The sequence below is a fragment of the Bos indicus genome, chromosome 3, assembly GCF_029378745.1.
Source record: "Bos indicus isolate NIAB-ARS_2022 breed Sahiwal x Tharparkar chromosome 3, NIAB-ARS_B.indTharparkar_mat_pri_1.0, whole genome shotgun sequence".
NCBI lineage: Eukaryota > Metazoa > Chordata > Mammalia > Artiodactyla > Bovidae > Bos > Bos indicus.
Window position 1 is genome coordinate 51,256,269 of NC_091762.1, and position 19,262 is coordinate 51,275,530.

The window sequence follows — 19,262 nt, forward strand, 5'->3', positions numbered from 1 at the left end:
CTCTCTCTCTTCTTTTTTTTCCGTTTTTTCCTCCTTTCTCGCTTTTTATTGGGTTTGTTTTTCTTTTTCTTTTTATTCAACTCAGTCGCTCAATCATGTCCAACTCTTTGCGGCCCTATAGACTGCAGCACACCCAGGCTTCCCTGTCCATCACCAACTCCCAAAGCTTGCTCAAACTCATTTCCATCGAATTGATGATGCAATCCAGCCACTTCATCCTCTGTCGTCCCTTTCTCCTCCAGCCTTCAATCTTTCCCAGCATCAGGGTCTTTTCCAATGAAACAGTTCTTTGCATCAAGTGACCAAAGTATTGGAGTTTCAGCTTTAGCATCAGTCCTTCCAATGAATATTCAGGACTGATTTCCTTTGAGATTGACTGGTTGGATCTGCTTGCAGCCCAAGGGACTCTCAAGAGTCTTCTCCAACACCACAGTTCAAAAGCATCAGTTCTTCAGCACTCAGCTTTCTTAATGGTTCCAACTCTAACATCCATACATGACTACTGGAAAAACCATAGACGGACCTTTGTTAGCAAAGTGTCTCTGCTTTTTAATACGCTGTCTAGGTTTGTCATAGCTTTTCTTCCAAGGAGCAAGCGTCTTTTAATTTCATGGCTACAGTCACCATCTGCAGTTATTTTGGAGTCCAAAAAAATGAAGTCTCTTACTGTTTCCATTGTTTCCCTATCTATTTGCCATGAGTGATGGGACTGGATCCCATGATCTTCATTTTCTGAATGTTGAGTTTTAAGCCAGCCTTTTCACTTTCCTCTCTCACTTTCATAAAGAGGCTCTTGAGTTCCTCTTTGCTTTCTGCTATAAGGGTGGTGTTATCTGCATATCTGAGGTTATTGATATTTCTCCCAGCAATCTTGATTCCAGCTTGTGCTTCATTCAGCCCAGCATTTCACATGAGATACTCTGCATATAAGTTAAATAAGCAGGGTGACAATATGCAGCCTTGATGCGCTCCTTGCCCAATTTGGAACCAGTCTGTTGTTCAATGTCCAGTTCTAACTGGACATACTTCTTGACCTGCATACAGATTTCTCATGAGGCAGGTAAGGTGGTCTGGTATTCCCGTATTAATTTGACTTTTATAATTCCTTTTCTTTTCTACTAGTGTTTGTTACCTGGGAAAAAAAATGCTTCCCTGACGGAACAAAGTCTAAAGTTACTAATTATCTCTGGTTTTTTCCAAACTGTATTAGGTCCTTAGAAGAACTCCCATGTGCTCTTGCATCTTCTAGTCTTATATCTTACTATTATTGTACCTCCAAATTCCTATTATTTTTTTACCTCCAAATTTCTAGACATTATTGTCTTATGGAGTCAATATTCCTGTGGTTTTGTCTGAAAAGTGAAAATGAAAGTCGCTTACTCGTGTCCAACTCTTTAAGACCCCATGGACTGTATAGTCCATGGAGTCCCCATGCCAGAATACTGGAGTGTGTAACCTTTGCCTTCTCCAGGGGATCTTCCCAACCCGGGGATCGAACCCAGGTCTCCTGCATTGCAGGCAGATTCTTTACCAGCTGAGCCACAAGGGAAGCCTGTGGTTTTGTCTACCTGCATGCTATTTTTTTGCTCTTTATTCTTACTTTTATTTAACAGTTTCCTCCCAGTTTCAATTATGAGTTTTAAACTCTCTCACTTTCTTAAAATAAATGTACTTTCCTCTGTGATAGTTAGCTGAGTATACTTTTATAGGATGAATTTTTTTTTTTTTTAACACTACCAATTTTTCCTGTTGAGATGTCTGCTGGATATTTCACTTTCCACCTTCACAGATACTGTTTTTCCCTTGATTTGCCTCTGCTTTACTTTAGCATTCTATAAGTTTTGATATAATATATTTTGATAAGGATTTATTTATATTTATCCCAAATAGTATTTGGGACTAATTGTGCTTCCTAGGGTATAGATGCATACATGATTTTTGTTGTAAAAATTCTCAATTTTTACAACAATTATCATCTTCTTAAGCCATCACAGCTCACTTTTTTGGGGGGAGGGCACCACCTGTAAAGTATATTTTATACCCCTTTATTCTTTTTTCTATCTCTTGACATCTTCTGGGACACTAATTTTTTCCTCATTGTGTCTAGTTCTTAGATGCTTAGTTTTATCTGACTTTTTCCGACCCCATGGACTGTAGCCTGCCAGGCTCCTCTGCTCATGGGAATTCTCCAGGCAAGAATACTGGAGAGTGTTACCATGCCCTCCTCCAGGGGATCTTCCCAATCTAGGGATCGAACCCAGGTCTCCCACATTGCAGGCAGATTCTTTACTGTCTGAAACACCAGGGAAGCCCAAGAATACTGGAGTGGGTACCCTTCCCTTCCCCAGGGGATCTTCATGACTCCGGAGTCAAACCAGGGTCTCCTGCATTGCAGGTGGATTCTTTACAAGCTGAGCTACCAGCGAAGTCCGACTCTTTATGACCCCAGGGGCTGTAGCCTGCCAGGCTTCTCAGTCCATGGAATTCTCCAGGCAAGAATACTGGAGTGGGTTCCCATGCTCTTATCCAGGGGATCTTCCCAACCCAGGGATCGAACCCAGGTCTCCTGCATTGCAGACAGATTCTTTACTAACTGAGCTACTGGGGAAGCCCTCATTATGTTTAATCTCCTATTTAACCCTTTAATTGAATTTATTATCAGTGTCTGTTAATTTTGGAAATTATATTTGGTTATCTTTCAAATTTGCTGATATTTTGACAGTGACTAGTTCTTTGTTTATGCTTCTTTTTATGTTTAATATGTAAATATGTAAACTATTTTGTATAAAATCCTTATGTGATTTTTATCTAGAGTTCTTAAGAATCTAGCATATTTTTTGTCTGCCATTTCTCACTCATAGTCAATTCTTGGGTTTTAATTATTTGTGTGAGTATTTTGTAATTTTGGAGCATGGAATGGTATTTAGGGGTACAGAGAGGAGTTTTGGAGTGTATGTTGAAGGGGTGTCCCTCTGAAGTATAGTTATTTGTTTTAATGATAAGACAGAGATAGACAGAGATAAGATAGATAAGATAGAGATAACACAGTAAAAAGAGGTTGTGGAACATTTTGAATATGGTTAAGAAGTTCACTCTTAACTTTGTAGACAGACAGTGTTCATTGATTGAAAGTGAGAAGAAGAGAGTAGAGGATGGTCACAGGAAGGAGGCATTACTTCTGTGGGTCAGGAAGATGAATAGTGAAAATAAAGAAACCTGGAAGTGGTAGAAAGTGTTTGAGCTTAAATCTATCAGGTGATACAGATTTTAAAATGAAAACTGGAGGCAGGATCATTTTCATAGAATGAGATAGAATAGTAATAGTAATAACCGAGTATTTGTTAAATGTCTTCTATTTCAGGCATTAGGAGAGAACTACTTTCATAAGCTTTTCTCATATAATTCTCACAACACAGCCTTAAAAGTCAAGCAGTAATATCTCCACTCCTATCAGTATACTAAAACTTGATAGAATTAGATAACTTCACCAAGATTGAGGAATTGTTAAATGAGGAGCCAGATTTTTGCCTGTGTTTGGTTATGAAAATGCCTACTGTTTTCTTTCAGGACCCTAATAGAGTAATTTAGAATTGAGAGACTCAAGCTGAGTCAAGCCTGAATATGAAAACTACTTCATGTCAGTGAATTCACTATCTGTAATGTTAAGGTCCTATAGTAAAGGGAACTATATTCAATATCCTATAATAAACCATAATGGAAAAGTATTTAGAATGGGGCCGGGGGGGCGAAATATATATATATATACATATATATGTATATATATATATAATTGAATCACTTTGCTGTATCCCAGAAACTAAAAGGGCTTCCCTGGTGGCTCAGACAGTAAAGAATCTGCCTGTAATCCAAGAGACCTGGATTCAATCCCTGTGTCAGGAAGATCTCCTGGAGAGGGGAATGGCAACCCGCTCCACTATTCTTGCCTGGAGAATCCCAGGGACAGAGGAGCGTAGGGGGCTACAGTTCATGAAGTAATTGTAAAGACAATTAAATGAGAAATAGATAGTATTTTGCATATGGTTTTCTTTAAAAAAAAAAAAAAAAAGTATTATTGTTGTGTAGTCACTAAGTCTTGTCCAGCTGTTTTGAAACCCCATGGGCTGTAGCCTGTCTGGCTTCTCTGCCTATGGGATTTCCCAGACAAGAATACTGGACTGAGTTGCCATTTTCTTCTCCAGAAAATCTTCCCAACTTAAGGATCCATCCCAAGTCTCCTACATTGCAGGAGATTCTTTACCACTGAGTCACCTGTGAAGCCCTGTGTACGTTTTTCAAATGAAGAAATAGAAATTAGACATTAATTAGTTTGTTTAATTACCAAATGGTAATCCAGAATTCAAAGCTAGTCCATAAGCCATAAAAACAGACTGTGCTATACATTGTAGGAATGTAGTTAACATGACACAGTTTGTGACATCAAAAAGTTTGCAGTTCAGTAAGTATCTTTTCAGTGGTATCTTTTCAGCGATCTGTGCTTTCTTTTGTGAACTGGAAAGGGGAGTTATTAAATACATCATATCTCTGTATCTATCTGTTTATACCATATTGCCTATTTCAGAAATTAATACCTATAAGTTCTATATAAACATCCTTATAGTTAAAAGATATTTATTGTATGAATGGTAAATGGATCTTTAATGAAAGTTTCTAATGTGAACCTTACGCACTTTTGATTTTTAAAGCAGTTTTATAATTTTTTTAAGTATTTAACTATTTGTTGAATAAAATAGACCTATAACTAACAATAACATTGAAAATACTGCTGAGACATAATATACACACGTAGAAATTTATAAGTTTTGTGATAGTCATGTCCGACTCTTTGCCACCCTATGGACTGTAGCCTGCCAGGTTCCTCTGTCCATGGAATTTTTCAGGCAAGAATACTGAAGTGGGTTCCCATTCCCATCTCCAGGGGATCTTCCCAACCCAGGGATTGAACCCTGGTCTCCTGCATTTCAGGCAGATTCTTTACCTTCTGAGCCACCAGTTTTTTATCTGTATTCTGATATTTATATTTTTATCTGTATTCTGTATTTATATTTTTAATTCTTAGAACCAGATCAATAGTAATCATCTTCGAAGAGCAGAGCAAGAGGTGATCAATCTACAGGAGAAGGTGCAATATCTTTCTGCACAGAACAAAGGATTGCTTACCCAATTGAGTGAAGCAAAGCGCAAACAAGCAGAGATTGAATGCAAGGTAAATATATCAACTAGCAAGTTTATGTTTTAGTCAATATAATAATGTTTTTTTGTTTTTGTTTTTATCTCATCACTGAGTACATTATCATAAAACTAAAAGAAGCTAGTCTTATTTCCTACTTTTCCTGAACTTAGTTTGGCAGTTGCTTTTGGGCCAGGTTACCTCATCATGCTCTGGGTAAATTTCAGGCTGGAAACCTCATTTTCAACCACATGGTTAGGAAATTAAGTTAACCAAGTGATTGAAGGTTGGTATCTCTGTTGACCTGTAGCCCTTTAAAACTGAAACTTTTAATGTCTCAACCAGAAAGATAGGTAATTTAGAGAAGTTGGGTCTACTCTGCTTTGATTGGCACCTTATTAGTGAGCTGTCAATATTGATATATGTTTTCTGGATAGAGAATAAAAGAGCTGTGTGTGTACCCAAGGGTTGGCAAAATTGTACGCATTTCAAGTTATTATTTTAATCAATTAAATTTTTTATGGAGTGTTTGGATTCATAAAGCATGGAAAAGTTTTTGAATGCAAGTATTTTTTTTCCTTAAATAAATTTATAATACAGCAATGATTAGAGAGAAGGCGAAGTTGGGAAATGAGGTAGAAGGAGAGGGGTTGTATGTGTGTGTGTGTGTGTGTGTGTGTGTGAGAAATAACTAAAGAGATGACTGTGGTGAACATTAGAATGAATTACGAGGGCAAGTTTGGTTTTGTTTATGAGATTTAAAAAAAAAAACTAGACATTCATCTTTCCATGGTGAGAGAGTAGGAATAATGCCCTTTAAAGATTCCAGCCTTACTATTCTATGATAAGAAATAAGACTTTCAATGGCAGATATAAAGCTGTAATTCCATCAACTTGTTCTAGTGTCATTAAAAACCAAAAGTGAAGCTTGAGTGGTTTATCAGTGTCACTGAAATCCAGAGATGAAATTACATCCTAATAAATATGCATGACTGTTACAGTTTACTCTGACAGAAATCTGTAGGCAGTACTGAAATTTGTACTAATGTAAGAGTAGTCCCTCCTGAAGTATGTAACTAAGTGTGCTTTTTTTCTCTGTCTTGTGGGATCTTAATTCTTGGACTTGGGATTGAACCTAAGCCATGGCAGAGAAAGCACCGAGTCCTAACCATTGGACTGCCAGGAAATTCCCTAGGCTAATTTAAAAATAAGGTGATGTAACATGAGATTACATCAATTTGATTTATTATACTAATATCTTTTTCAGTTTTTTATTTTGCAGTGTCTGTCCTGACTTATTTTTAATAAAGAACTAAATTTAGTATTTTATTATTGATATGTTTTCCTTTAAACACATTGATAACATTGTTGCTGGATTTGATATTGTACCCCAAATACCTTAGTACCTTTTAATCAAAGTAAAGTGTTATTTGGAAATAAATATTTGGGGAGTTTGCCGATGAAAATAATTGTTTGCTTTGAATTTGTGTAAGTAATGGGCCCACATTCAGAATTCTGAGAACTGATACGAGATCTTATTTAACTTTAACTTTTCATTAATACCTCTGTAAAGTATATACAGATGCTGATTCTGAGATCTCCCCTGTGTTTAAGGTGTATATTGGTTTGTTCAAATTTTTTAAATGCCTTTTGCAGATTTCCAGCATGACCAATGTTAATTGTCACCCTAGCATCTGGCACATTCTGATTAAGTGTTAAATATTTAATTTGTCATATTGAAACAATTCAGCAGTAAACTGAACTTTTTCAAGAGAGCTAGTCTTTCAGTTATATAAATCTGATAGTTTTCATTTCATTTTATGTGATTATAGCTTGTGGTTTGTTGATAAGTAATTATTAAAGCTCATGCTGTTTTTCATTGATGTAAAGCAGGATACTGTTTTCACTTGTTTTTAATTTTTTTTTTTTTTGGCTGCGCTGGGTTTTTGTTGCTGCATGTGGACTTTGTCTAGTTGCAGCGAGTGGGGGCCACTCTTGGTTGCAGTGTGCGGGCTTCTCATTGTGGTGGCTCCTGTTGGTGGGGAGCACAGGCTCTTGGCACTCACGCTTCAGTAGGTGTGGTACACAGTCACGCTTCAGTAGGTGTGGTACACAGTCCTAGTTGCTATGGCGTGTGGAATCTTTCAGAACCAGGGACTGAACCCGTGTTCCCTGCATTGGCAGACAGATTCTCATCCACCATACCACTGGGGAAGTCCGGGATACTGTTTTTAATATTAGCATTATCATTGTTATTTATCCCACTTGGTTTGAGTACTTATACATCACTGCTTCATTTTTGTTGAGCATTGAGCATACTGTTTCATTTTGGACACTGCCTCAGAACCCATTGGATAGTATAGTGTTCCATTTATGCACCTTATTATTCTTCTAAAGTCTGAAAAATCTGAAATTCCATAACATACCCGGCCCCCAGAATTTCAGTGGTAAGATTGTTGGATTTCCTGTGTAAATCTAAATTTGAAAATTATACAAAGATTTTATACTCTAATAACAGATATATAATTTTCTATCTCCAGGAGAAAAGGTATTACATATTAATATACAAACTTATAAAACTGTGTAATAAATAATGTTAAGTGAGGAAAGCTGAACAAAGTATTTTATGATTATAATATTGTGCATGTATGGAATAATGATAGGAAGAAAACAAGAAATTAAACCTGTTGCTTATCATGTAATTTTTAGTAGCTTAATACTTGTGCATTTTTTCATAATGCTTTGATGTTTTTAAAGCTAAATATAAATGAAAACATTCAAATCCTTTTTATCTTACTCTCTTCCTGACACTACCACATATACCCCTTTATTTTTTCCCCAGATAATGGCTTTTATTATTTTCTGATAACTTCCTTTAGAGTTTCTTTTAGGCAGATACTAGTAATTAAAAGTATATACTTTTTCTTCTCACAGTCTTATGTGAAAGTTAGCAGACAATAATATATTCTGCTTTTTGCTTTTTATGTTAATATGTTTTGTCCAGCTTTCAGTTATCAGTGCTTGGAGTCTCCTCGTTAGTTTCCAAGATGCATTGTTTTCCATTGCATGTATATACCCCAGTATCCTTGACTAGGTCCCTATTGATGGGTTCATGGTTTGTTCCCAGTGTTTTACTACTACAAGCAGTGTATAGTGAATGACTTTGTACATACATATTTTCAGATGTATAGAGGTATATCTACACATTTCTATAGAATAAGTTACTATAAATTTGATTGCTTGGTCAGAGAGTAAATACCTTGGTACTTTTTTAGTTTTTGTCAAATTACTCTCCTTAGGTTTGTACCATTTTGTGCTTTGACCTGCAGGGCGTGATGGTACCTGTTTCTTTATCATGTTTCTTATAAATTGTATAATAAAGTCTTTTCATTTTAATTAGATGCAATTTATATGTTCTAGATCAGTGATTTTCAAATAAGGATTGGAGGAGGTGAGATTATGAGACTTCAAAGAATGATAACATCAGCATACATATTTGTCAAATATTTGGGTGTCTTCTTGTAGGTTATTCTTATAAGCATTGGGGATACAGTAATGGAGAAGGTAGACCTAATGTTTAGTGAAACAATAAATAAGAAATAGAAAAGATCATTAGTAATAATGTTCTATAGAGTGAGAAGTTAGAGGAAGTGGTAATTAAGATCAAATGCCAGGAGATGGTATCAGAGCTGAAGAATAAGAAAGAACCAGCCATATGAAGAGTAGGAGGGAGATCCTTAGATGAAAAAGGTCAGAGATCAAGACCCAAAAAGCAGGAAAGAACCTGGTTGCTGAGTCTCATATATAATGCAGAGCTGAATAAGATAAAGCCAGGGAGGTAAGCTAGGACTTAGCTTCTTACCATGTAGATATTTATAGGTCATGGTAACAAGTTTGAGTTTTACTGTTAAATGCTGTGGGAGGCCACTGAGAGGTAGGATAAAAAACATGATACATTTTTTTGATTTGCTATATTTGCTTCAGTTTTTTATTTAAATTTTATTCATTATTTTATTTTTGTTTGTGCTGGGTCTTTGCTTTACAAGAGCTTTTTCTCTAGTTGTGGTGAGTGGGGGCTTCTCTCTAGTTGTGGTGCGGGGGCTTCTCTTTGCAGTAGCTTCTCTTGTTGCGGAGCACGGGCTTTTGAGCTTGCAGGCTTCAGAAGCGCTTGGGCTCAGTAGTTGTGACACACAGCTTAGTTGCCCCACAGCATGTGGAATCTTCCTGGACTAGGGATTAAACCCCTGTCCCCTGCATTGGCAGGCAGATTCTTAACCATTGGACCACCAGGGAAGTCCTTTGCATCAGTTTTTTACTTTTACTTTTGAAATAATTTTATGTTTACAGTAAAGTGGCAAAGATGGTACAGAGAGTTCCCATATAACCTTTAATCAGCCCCTCCTAATTTTAACCTGTTACATAAACATGACACATTTATTAGTACTAAGAAATGAACATTAGTAATAATGTTATTACTGAATTACAGACTTCATTCAGATTTCCCCATCATGTCTCATTCTTCTTTGATCTGTGAGGTATGCTGTAGAAATCCCTCAGTTTAGGATTATCTGATGTTTTCTTATGCTTAGACCAAGGTTATGTGTCTTAGGCCCTTTCTCAGTATATTATATCAGGGGCATGTATATGTTCAGTTGCTAAGTCGTGTCCAGCTCTTTTGCAGCCCCATGGACTGTAGCCCCGCCAGGCTTCTCTGTCCATGGGATTTCCCAGGCAAGAATACTAGAGTGGGTGGCCACATCTTCCTCCAGGGGACCTTGACCCAGGGATCAAACCTGCATCTCTAGCACTGGCAGCATATTCTTTACCACTGAGCCATCTGGGAAGCCCATCAGGGGGCATTACCTCTGGTGCTATTAACTTTGGTCATTTGCTTAAGTTGGTATCTGCTAGCTTTCTCCACTTACAGAAGTCCCCCCACCCTCATACTCTGTTCCTTACAGGCAGGTTACTGAGCCTAGATGATGGTCCAAGTGGAGGAAAGGGCATTAAGTTACAACTCCTGAAGGAAAGAGTATCAAAGAATTTGTTACAACCACCACAATAGGGCAATAATTAATGAGTATTTGGAGGAACTATTATGACCAACTTGGACTGCAAGGAGATCATTCCCTGGTGGCTTAGATGGTAGAGCATCTGCCTACAATGTGGGAGACCCGGGTTCAATCCCTGGGTCGGGAAGATCTCCTGGAGAAGGAAATGGCAACCCACTCCAGTATTCTGCCTGGAAAATCCCATGGACAGAGGACCCTGGTAGGCTACAATCCATGCAAAGAGTCGGACACGACTGAGCGACTTCACTCATGACCAACCTAGACAGCATATTAAAAAGCAGAGACATTACTTTGCCAACAAAGGTCCGTCTAGTCAAGGCTATGGTTTTTCCAGTGGTCATGTATAGATGTGAGAGTTGGACTGTGAAGAAAGCTGAGCGCTGAAGAACTGATGCTTTTGAACTGTGGTGTTGGAGAAGACTCTTGAGAGTCCCTTGGACTGCAAGGAGATCCAACCAGTCCATTCTAAAGGAGATCAGTCCTGGGTGTTCATTGGAAGGACTGATGTTGAAGCTGAAACTCCAATACTTTGGCCACCTCATGCGAAGAGTTGACTCATTGGAAAAGACCCTGATGCTGGGAGGGATTGGGGGCAGGAGGAGAAGGGGACGACAGGAAGAGATGGCTGGATGGCATCACTGACTCAATGGACGTGAGTCTCAGTGAACTCCGGGAGTTGGTGATGGACAGGGAGGCCTGGCGTGCTGCAATTCATGGGGTCGCAAAGAGTTGGACACGACTGAGCGACTGATCTGATCTGATCTCATCTGAGGCTACTGTCATCTCAGGGTTAGCTAAAGCTAAAGGATGAGGCTTTTTAAGTGGCGCACTCAGTGGTTGCAAGGTGGTGCTGGCTGTTGGAAAGAGATCTTTGTCCTCAAGGGGCTCTGTCTTAGCAAAGGATACAGACAGACACACCATTACAATGCAGTATGAGTGGTGCTATGATTGAGGTGGTACATTGTATCCTGTAATGTGAGTTTAGTGTTAGATTTATGGTTCAAGCAAAGCTCACTAAGGAATGATTCAGCTGAGACCTTAAGGATGTGTAGGAGTCAGTTGACGAAAGGCAACAGAGAGTTCACTAGGCGAAGGGAACAGCACATGTGAAGAGCAAAACAGAGAAGGTTGTTTGCTTGAACTAAAAGTTCATTCAAGTTGGAGGAGAGTGTGTGATAAGGAATACTGGTAATATATGAAGCTAGAGCAGTAGATAGGGAAGCCAAATCATGGGGAATCCTGGACACCAGTAAAAGAACCTGTTATCTCAAGATCTGTGGAGTACTATTAAAGTGTTTAAAATAAGGGAGTGACAGAGATTTGAGTTTTATTAAACATAGACACAATGGTGTATTGGAACTAGCTGGTAAAGGCTTGCAAGAACCAATTGTTAAATTTTCAGGAATTTTGTGACATAATTGTTAAACAGCCATATTAAAAATTAAATTATTTAATGTAATTAACAAATTATGATAAAATAATGATAGTAAATACTCAAACTTCATGATTTCCTAATTTTTACATTTTACTATTATCTGTGCATTTCAGATTATTTATGCTTAACTATATCTGTATTGTAGACATACCATGGTGTGCCACTGATGTTATCTTCACTAATATTCACTAATGTTATGTCAAGTTGAAAGGAGCCATGATGGGAGTAGTTATACCACATGAATTGGCAAACTACAAATCAAAGCTTGACTTACTGTTTTGTTAATTATCTAGACCAGAAGTTGGCAAACTATAGCCCATGTTCCAAATCTATCTGTTTGCCTGTTTCTGTAAATAAAGTTTTATTGGAATACATTCATTTGTATATTGAAATATATTCATTTATTTCCTATTCATTTGTATATCGTCTGTGACCACTTTCACACTCCAGGGGCCAACAGAGTAGTTGTGATAGCCTGTATGACCCATAGTCTGAAATTATTTACTATCTGGCCCTTTAAAGAAAATTTTTGTGTCCTTCTCTAGACTGTTAAAGCTTAAAAATGTGTTGTGTCTTTAGTCTTAACATTATGAATAACACAGTAATATTGAGGAAATTATCTTCCAGTATTTGATCACTGTTATCAGAGTGATAATAACTCTATTATCAGAATAAATAACATGAACAAAAATTAGCCAGAGTTCACATCAACACTTTACTTTTTCCTCATTTTCAGTGGTAGATGACTTATGGACACAAGATTTGGCAAAAATTAAGGAAAGCATTCTGTGAGAGTATATTGACTAAATAGAATTTATAATAATGAGTGTTACATGTCTTAACTGTTACATACTGTACATCTTCTATTTCAATCTAGATTTAAAATATATTGTAAATATACATACAAACATATTTGTACACGCACGCACACACTTGCTTGAGAGCTGGTCATTAACTGGGTGCAGAAACTATACTTAGTGGCCATGTACAACGTGGCAAAAATATTTAAAGCAATATTTGCTTGAAAGAAGTACCAGGATCATATCTAAAAAGATAAAAGAATGAATATATTTTTATTTAAAAGTTTAATTATATTTTTACTAGGTTTGAAATTTTAAAAAATTTTGATATTACTGTCAGGTGCTTAATTTCTCCTATGGTCACCATGCTGCACATTTTTGATACTGATTGCTAAATTTCAACTGAAGTTAATATTTCCTCAATATTATATATTTTTGTATATCCCATCTTTCTCTTCTATTATCTCCTTTTTAGTATAAAGTAAATATTCATTAACATTCATTGCCTCAAAATGTAATTTTAAAAATATTATCTAGCTAATATACAGTGTCTATATTCCCTATCAATCTATTGCCCTAGTTACATATTTGAAAGTTCTCAATAATTGTTCTTGGATAAAAAATTAATTTTTCACAGTCAACAGTAATTTTAATAGTTTTAATTGTTAACTTTTAATTTAAAAGTTTGAGCCATATTTATATACAAGTGCTCTTAAATATGGAATGCTGTTCTGTATATTTATTCTTCATTTTATACCAAGTTCAAGATATAATGGCATTTAAAAAGTTTTTTTATTGGAGTATAGTTGATTTACAATGTTGTGTTAGTTATAATGGCACTTTTTTCCCCTCTGATTTAATCAGGGGTCTATTTGTTACTTTCTAAATTTGAGGCAAGGTACAGTGTTTGTATTTTATTAATGGTTTGGTTTATTGTGTGGTTTATTTTTGATTTGTTTTGTTTACCACTCTAGAACAAGGAAGAAGTGATGGCTGTGAGACTCCGGGAAGCAGATAGCATAGCAGCTGTTGCTGAACTACAGCAGCACATTGCTGAGCTTGAAATCCAGGTACCATATCAAAATAGTAAAGTAAATGTAGTAATAATGCAGTTATTTCCCCTTTCCTCTGCACCTGGATAGTGACTTTTGTCTTCATCCTAATGACTGTGTTTCTGTATTCAACACTTCTTTCCAAGTCCAGTTTTTTAAATTGCAATAAAAAATACTTACTGCAGTAAAATTTACAATTTTAATGTATACAGCCTGTTTCATTAAGTACATTCTCATTGTTGTGTAACCAATTTCCAAAACTCTTCACCTTGTAAAACTGAAACTTTGTGCCTATTCAACAACTCCCCATTCCCTTCTTCCCTCAACCCCTGGAAACCACCCTTGTGCTTTCTGTCTCTGAATTTGACTCCTCTAATTAATCTCATGTAAGTAAAATCATAGAGTATTTGTTTTTCTGTGACTGGCTTTTTTTTACTAAGGGTAATGTCCTCAAGGTTCATTCATGTTGTAATGTTGTATCAGAATTTGCTTCCTTTTTTATGGCTGAATAATACTCCATTGTGTGTGCCTACTACTTTTTGTTTATCTGTTAATTCATTGATGAACATTTAGATTGCTTCTGCCTTTTGGCTGTTGTGAGTAATGCTGCTATGAGTATGAGTGTACAAATGACTATTTGAGCCCATGTTTTCATTTGTGGGGGGCATATACCCAGAAGTGAAATTGCTGAATCATGTGGTAATTCTGTGTTTAATTTTTTGAGGAATTGTTATACTGTTTTCCATAGCAGCTGCACCATTTTACATTCTTACCAACAATTCACAGGGGACTAGTTTTTCCACATTCTCACCAATACTTGTTAATTCTCTGTGTTGTCCTTTTTTTTTTTTAAGTAGTCATCCTAATGAGTATGAAGTGGTATCTCATTGTGCTTTTGATTTGCATTTCCCTAGTGATTAATAAAGGTCTTCCCTCGTAGCTCAGTTGGTAAAGAATCTGCCTGCAATGCAGGAGACCCAGGTTCAATTCCTGGGTCCGGAAGATCCCCTGGAGAAGGAGATGGCAACCCACTCCAGTATTCTTGCCTGGAAAATCCCATGGACAGAATAGCCTGGTGGGTTACAGTCTGTGGGGTTGCAAGACTGGGATACGACCTAGCAACTAAACCACCACCAGTGATTAATAATGTTGACCATCTTTTCATATGCTTATTTGCCATTATGTCTTCTTTAGGGAAATGGTAGGTTCAGTACTTTGCCTGATTTTTAAATGGATTGTTGTTGAGTTATGGAAGTTTCTTATATATTCTCAAGGTCAATCCATATCAGTATATGCAAATATTTTTCAAGGTATTTCCTCTCATTCTGTGGGCTATCTTTTTGTTTTGTTGTTAATGTCCTCTGATACACAAAAGTTTTTATTTTTGAGGTCCAACTTATCTATTTTTCCTTTTGTTACCTGTATCGTATTTCCTTATTGTCAAAGCTATCTTTGAAAGAAAATTCAAAACTTTGAAAATAAGTGTTTTGTCAATTATGAACTACTGTATAATATAAATACATTTGATTTATATTATTTGCATTATGGGCAAAGTATTATGTTTAAAAGTCTTATTTTTAAAAATGTGTTATTACATTCTATTCCAACCCATAATACAGTTTTGGCTGGAACATCTAGAATTTTCTTCCCACCTGAAATGCCTTTTAGTCTGTAAATTTCAATTTAAGATCTGGGTCAAAAGTAATCATAACACATTATGATTTGCAGAAGTTTATAAAACAGTATCCTTTATGTTCTGTTGATAGTATTCCCCAGAAATTATTGCATATCCACAAAAACTTTAGGGCTTCCCTGTTAGCTCAGTTGGTAAAGAATTTGCCTGCAGTGCAGGAGACCCTGGTTCAATTGCTGGGTCGGGAAGATCCTCTGGAGAAAGGATAGGCTACCCACCCTAGTATTCTTGGGCTTCCCCTGTGGATCAGCTGGTAAAGAATCCACCTGCAGTGCACAAGACCGGGGTTCAATCCCTGGGTTGAGAAGATCCCCCAGAGAAGGCAAAGTCTACCACTCCAGTATTCTCTGGAGAATTTGATGGGGTCGCAAACAGTTGGACATGGCTGAGTGACTTTCACTTTCAAAGAAAAACTTCAGACAAGAACCAACTGCATAAGATATCTGTTATCAGCTATTTAAGTCATGCTATCATATGCAATTCTAGTTTTAGTCCTTTTATATCATGAAAATTATAAAATTTTGTCACATTTCTGTACATCTTAGTCACAAAATAGCAAGATTTGATTACTCCTTTTGTTGATTCTTAAATGCTAATTAAAATGAAGAACGGTATGCTGCATGCTTTGTTTAAAATGGAATATAACACGTATTTCACCAGTTTTAAAAAACAAAAGGAATGCATAAAATTTTACTATTAAATTTTTTTTTTTTTTTTTTTTTTTTACTGTTAATAGGAGTATGTTAGCCTCAAATGTCTCATAAGTGAATCCTAATTGCTGGTTCATTGGTATTTTTTCGATACTTAACTGGCTGGAGCTTATCTCATATGTCATTATTGACCCCTTTGTCCTCTTAGCTTTTTTCCTCTCTTGGCTTTCCTAGCACCATCCACTTTTGACTCTTTGCTTGTTGAAGTTGTTTTCAATTCTGTGTGTTTGTATTCCTCTGAGAATCCAAGATTTTTATGTTTTTAAAAACTATTCAGTGTACAATGAAGGACCTCACTTACATAGCTTCAAGGGCCATCTTTACAACAATAAATTCTAATCTGTCTCCATCCTAGCATGTTTCCTTCTAACAATCTTATACCCTATTAAAAAATTATTTATTTATTTGACTGTGCCAGGTCTTAGTTGGGGCAAGTAGGATCTTTAGTTGTGGCGTGCGAACTCTTAGTTGCAGCACATTGAATCTCTTCCCTGACCAGAGATTGATCCCAGGCCCCCTGCGTCGGGAGCATGGAGTCTTACCAGGGAAGTCCCATAATCTTATATCTTTAAAAAAAATTATGAACATAGTATACAGAAAAGTTCATAAAACAAAGCTACATTATATGTAAAAACAGTATCCATATAACTAATACTTGGGTCAAGATAGAATATTGTCTGTATTCCAGAAGTCTGTGCGATCACACCCTGCTCCCTTATCCTGAACTTTATAGCAGTGACTCCTCTGCTTTACCTTATAGTAGTGTCATCTTGGAAAATCCCATGGACGGAGGAGCTGCAGTCCATGGGGTCGTTGAGGGTCGGACACGACTGAGTGGCTTCACTTTCCCTTTTTACTTTCATGCATTGGAGAAGGAAGTGGCAACCCACTCCAGTGTTCTTGCCTGGAGAATCCCAGGGACGGGGGAGCCTGGTGGGCTGCCGTCTATGGGGTTGCACAGAGTCGGACACGACTGGAGTGACTTAGCAGCAGTGTCATCTTTGTATTCATCTCTCATCCATACAGTTTAGTTTTCTGTTTCTGAATTTCGTGTAGAGTCATGTTGAATATTTGTGTCTCTTCTTTCTTTGTTCACTGTTACTTTAGTGGGTCATCATTTTTCTTATTGCAACAGTTCCATTTTATAAATATATCGCAATGTGTATGTCCATTTTAATTTTAGTGGTCATTTGTAAATTTTCAGATTGGGACTGTTACAAACAATGCTGTGATTATAAGCAATCTTATACACTATACTGACCACAAATGCACAAAAGTTTCTTTAGTATGTATGGCAGGGTGTGGAATGACTGGGTCATAAGCATGCAGATCTTCAGTTTTGTTTTCCAAAGTGTTTGTGCCAGTTTTAACTTCCAACCACAGCATATGAAAGTTCTGTTGTTCCACAACACTTGGTGGTGTCAGATGTTTTAATTTATGCCTGTCTGGTGGGTATGCAGTTATATTTCATCATGATTTTAATTTCCATTTGCTGGAAATTTCCAACTAATGAGGTTGGCAACTTGGATTTCATCTTCTATAGAGTGCCTATTACAATCTTCTGTATTTTTTCATGTGGGTTGTTTATCTTTTTCGTATGTATATATAGTTCTTTTAAGTTTTATTTTATTTTTAATTGGAGGATAATTACTATACAATATTGTGATGGTTTCTGTCATATGTTATGTTTTATAGATATCTACTTCCATTTTGTAACTTGTCTTTTGTTGTTGTTTTTAACATATTATGCCTTTTGATCAGTAGACCAATGTTTTTAATGGACAGTAGAGAGTTCCTCCTGAAAGCTGTACAGGAACTCCAAATTCAACATGTTTAAAATCAAATGTGTTTCTATTCCATCCAGTGTTTTTATACTTTGGTATCTCAAGTCTTGTTTGATGGTATCATCTCTTACCAAATTACTCAAACTTAGTAGGGACTTCACTTATTATGCCTTTATTAATGTTCTGCCGTATTTATCAAGGCTGAGTATATACATTTTCAACTTTATTTGAGAATATGAAGTTATTTTCACAGTGTTTGTGCTAGTTAACATTCCTACTAGCATTTCAACTGCTCACCTACTCATGTAGATTTGCCTTCAGTGCAGTCAGTTCAGTTCAGATCAGTCACTCAGTCGTGTCCGACTCTGCGTCCGCATGCCAGGCTTCCCTGTTCGTTACCAGCTCCCAGAGCTTGCTCAAACTCATGTCCATCGAGTCAGTGATGCCATCCAACCATCTCATCCTATGTCGCCCTTTCTCCTCCTGCCTTCAGTCTTTCTCAGCATCAAGGTCTTTTCCAGTGACTCTGTTCTTCGCATCAGGTGGCCAAAGAATTGGAGCTTCAGCTTCACCATCAGTCCTTCAAATGAATAGTCAGGACTGATTTCCTTTAGGATTGATTGGTTTCAGGTATTTCTTAATAATTCATATAGATTAAACATGTCCAGCTCTTCAGTTTCTTCAAAAGATAAAAGTCATGGGTAAATATAAAACTAAATCAAAGGTAATTTTACTCATTTCAGAAACTTAAAAAAAAAAAAAATTTCATGGCCTTTCTGTTCCTCCCTGCTACTCCCTAATGTATCTGCATTCATCCCTACCTGAACGTCACAACTTGCTGTTCAACTTCTTTTTCTCCGGCCTGAGCTCTCCCATGGAGCCACCGAAATTATCTTTCTAAGGCATAAAAACCTTTATTGACTACCTTTTACCTACTAAATCACATCAAAACTCCTCAGCACAAATGGTAGGCTTTTCATTATTGTTGAAACTTTCACCTCCAACCTCTTCTTTGACCATTACCACCCTATCCTCTCTCCCTAGCACCTATACATAAACACACACGCTCTCACTTTTTAAAAGTTTTTATATTCTTTTAAAATTTTGTACCTTTTACAAGCTATCATGTCTTTAGAAAATTGCTGTTTTCCTGTATTCCCTAGTCCTCTGCTTTTTACATCATTCTGCTTACTGAGTTTTCCTTGACCAGTTTGCTATGTTTTCCATAAACATCTTAATGATTCAACCTTCATTCATTTATTTATTATATACAAGTTAAAATCCATAAATAGATCTTTTGTTAAAATCCTAAACTCCTTTTTCAGTTACGAAAACAATACATTTTAGGTTATGTTTAATCATGGAAATATTTTAGATCATTTTCAAGTTCCACTAGGGGGAGAACTCAACTTAGTCAAATATTTTTATACTTCAAATCTCTTCAAGACCAACTCTTCCAGTTACTATTGCTGTCTTGTAAATAAAAATTTTACCCACAAATCAAATTCTTCCAAACCCTTCATTTCAT

The 19,262-nt window shown here is 36.6% G+C and overlaps 1 protein-coding gene across 11 annotated transcripts in view; it reads left to right on the forward strand.

Moving 5' to 3' along the window:
- EVI5 (ecotropic viral integration site 5) overlaps positions 1–19,262 on the forward strand; it is a 234,458-nt gene that overhangs the window by 154,132 nt on the left and 61,064 nt on the right. For all 11 annotated transcript variants that reach the window (XM_070786098.1, XM_070786103.1, XM_070786100.1 and 8 more), the window contains 2 exons: positions 5,078–5,224; positions 13,470–13,565. In XM_070786098.1, the coding sequence (XP_070642199.1) occupies positions 5,078–5,224; positions 13,470–13,565 (243 nt within the window). The remainder of the gene's footprint in view (positions 1–5,077; positions 5,225–13,469; positions 13,566–19,262) is intronic.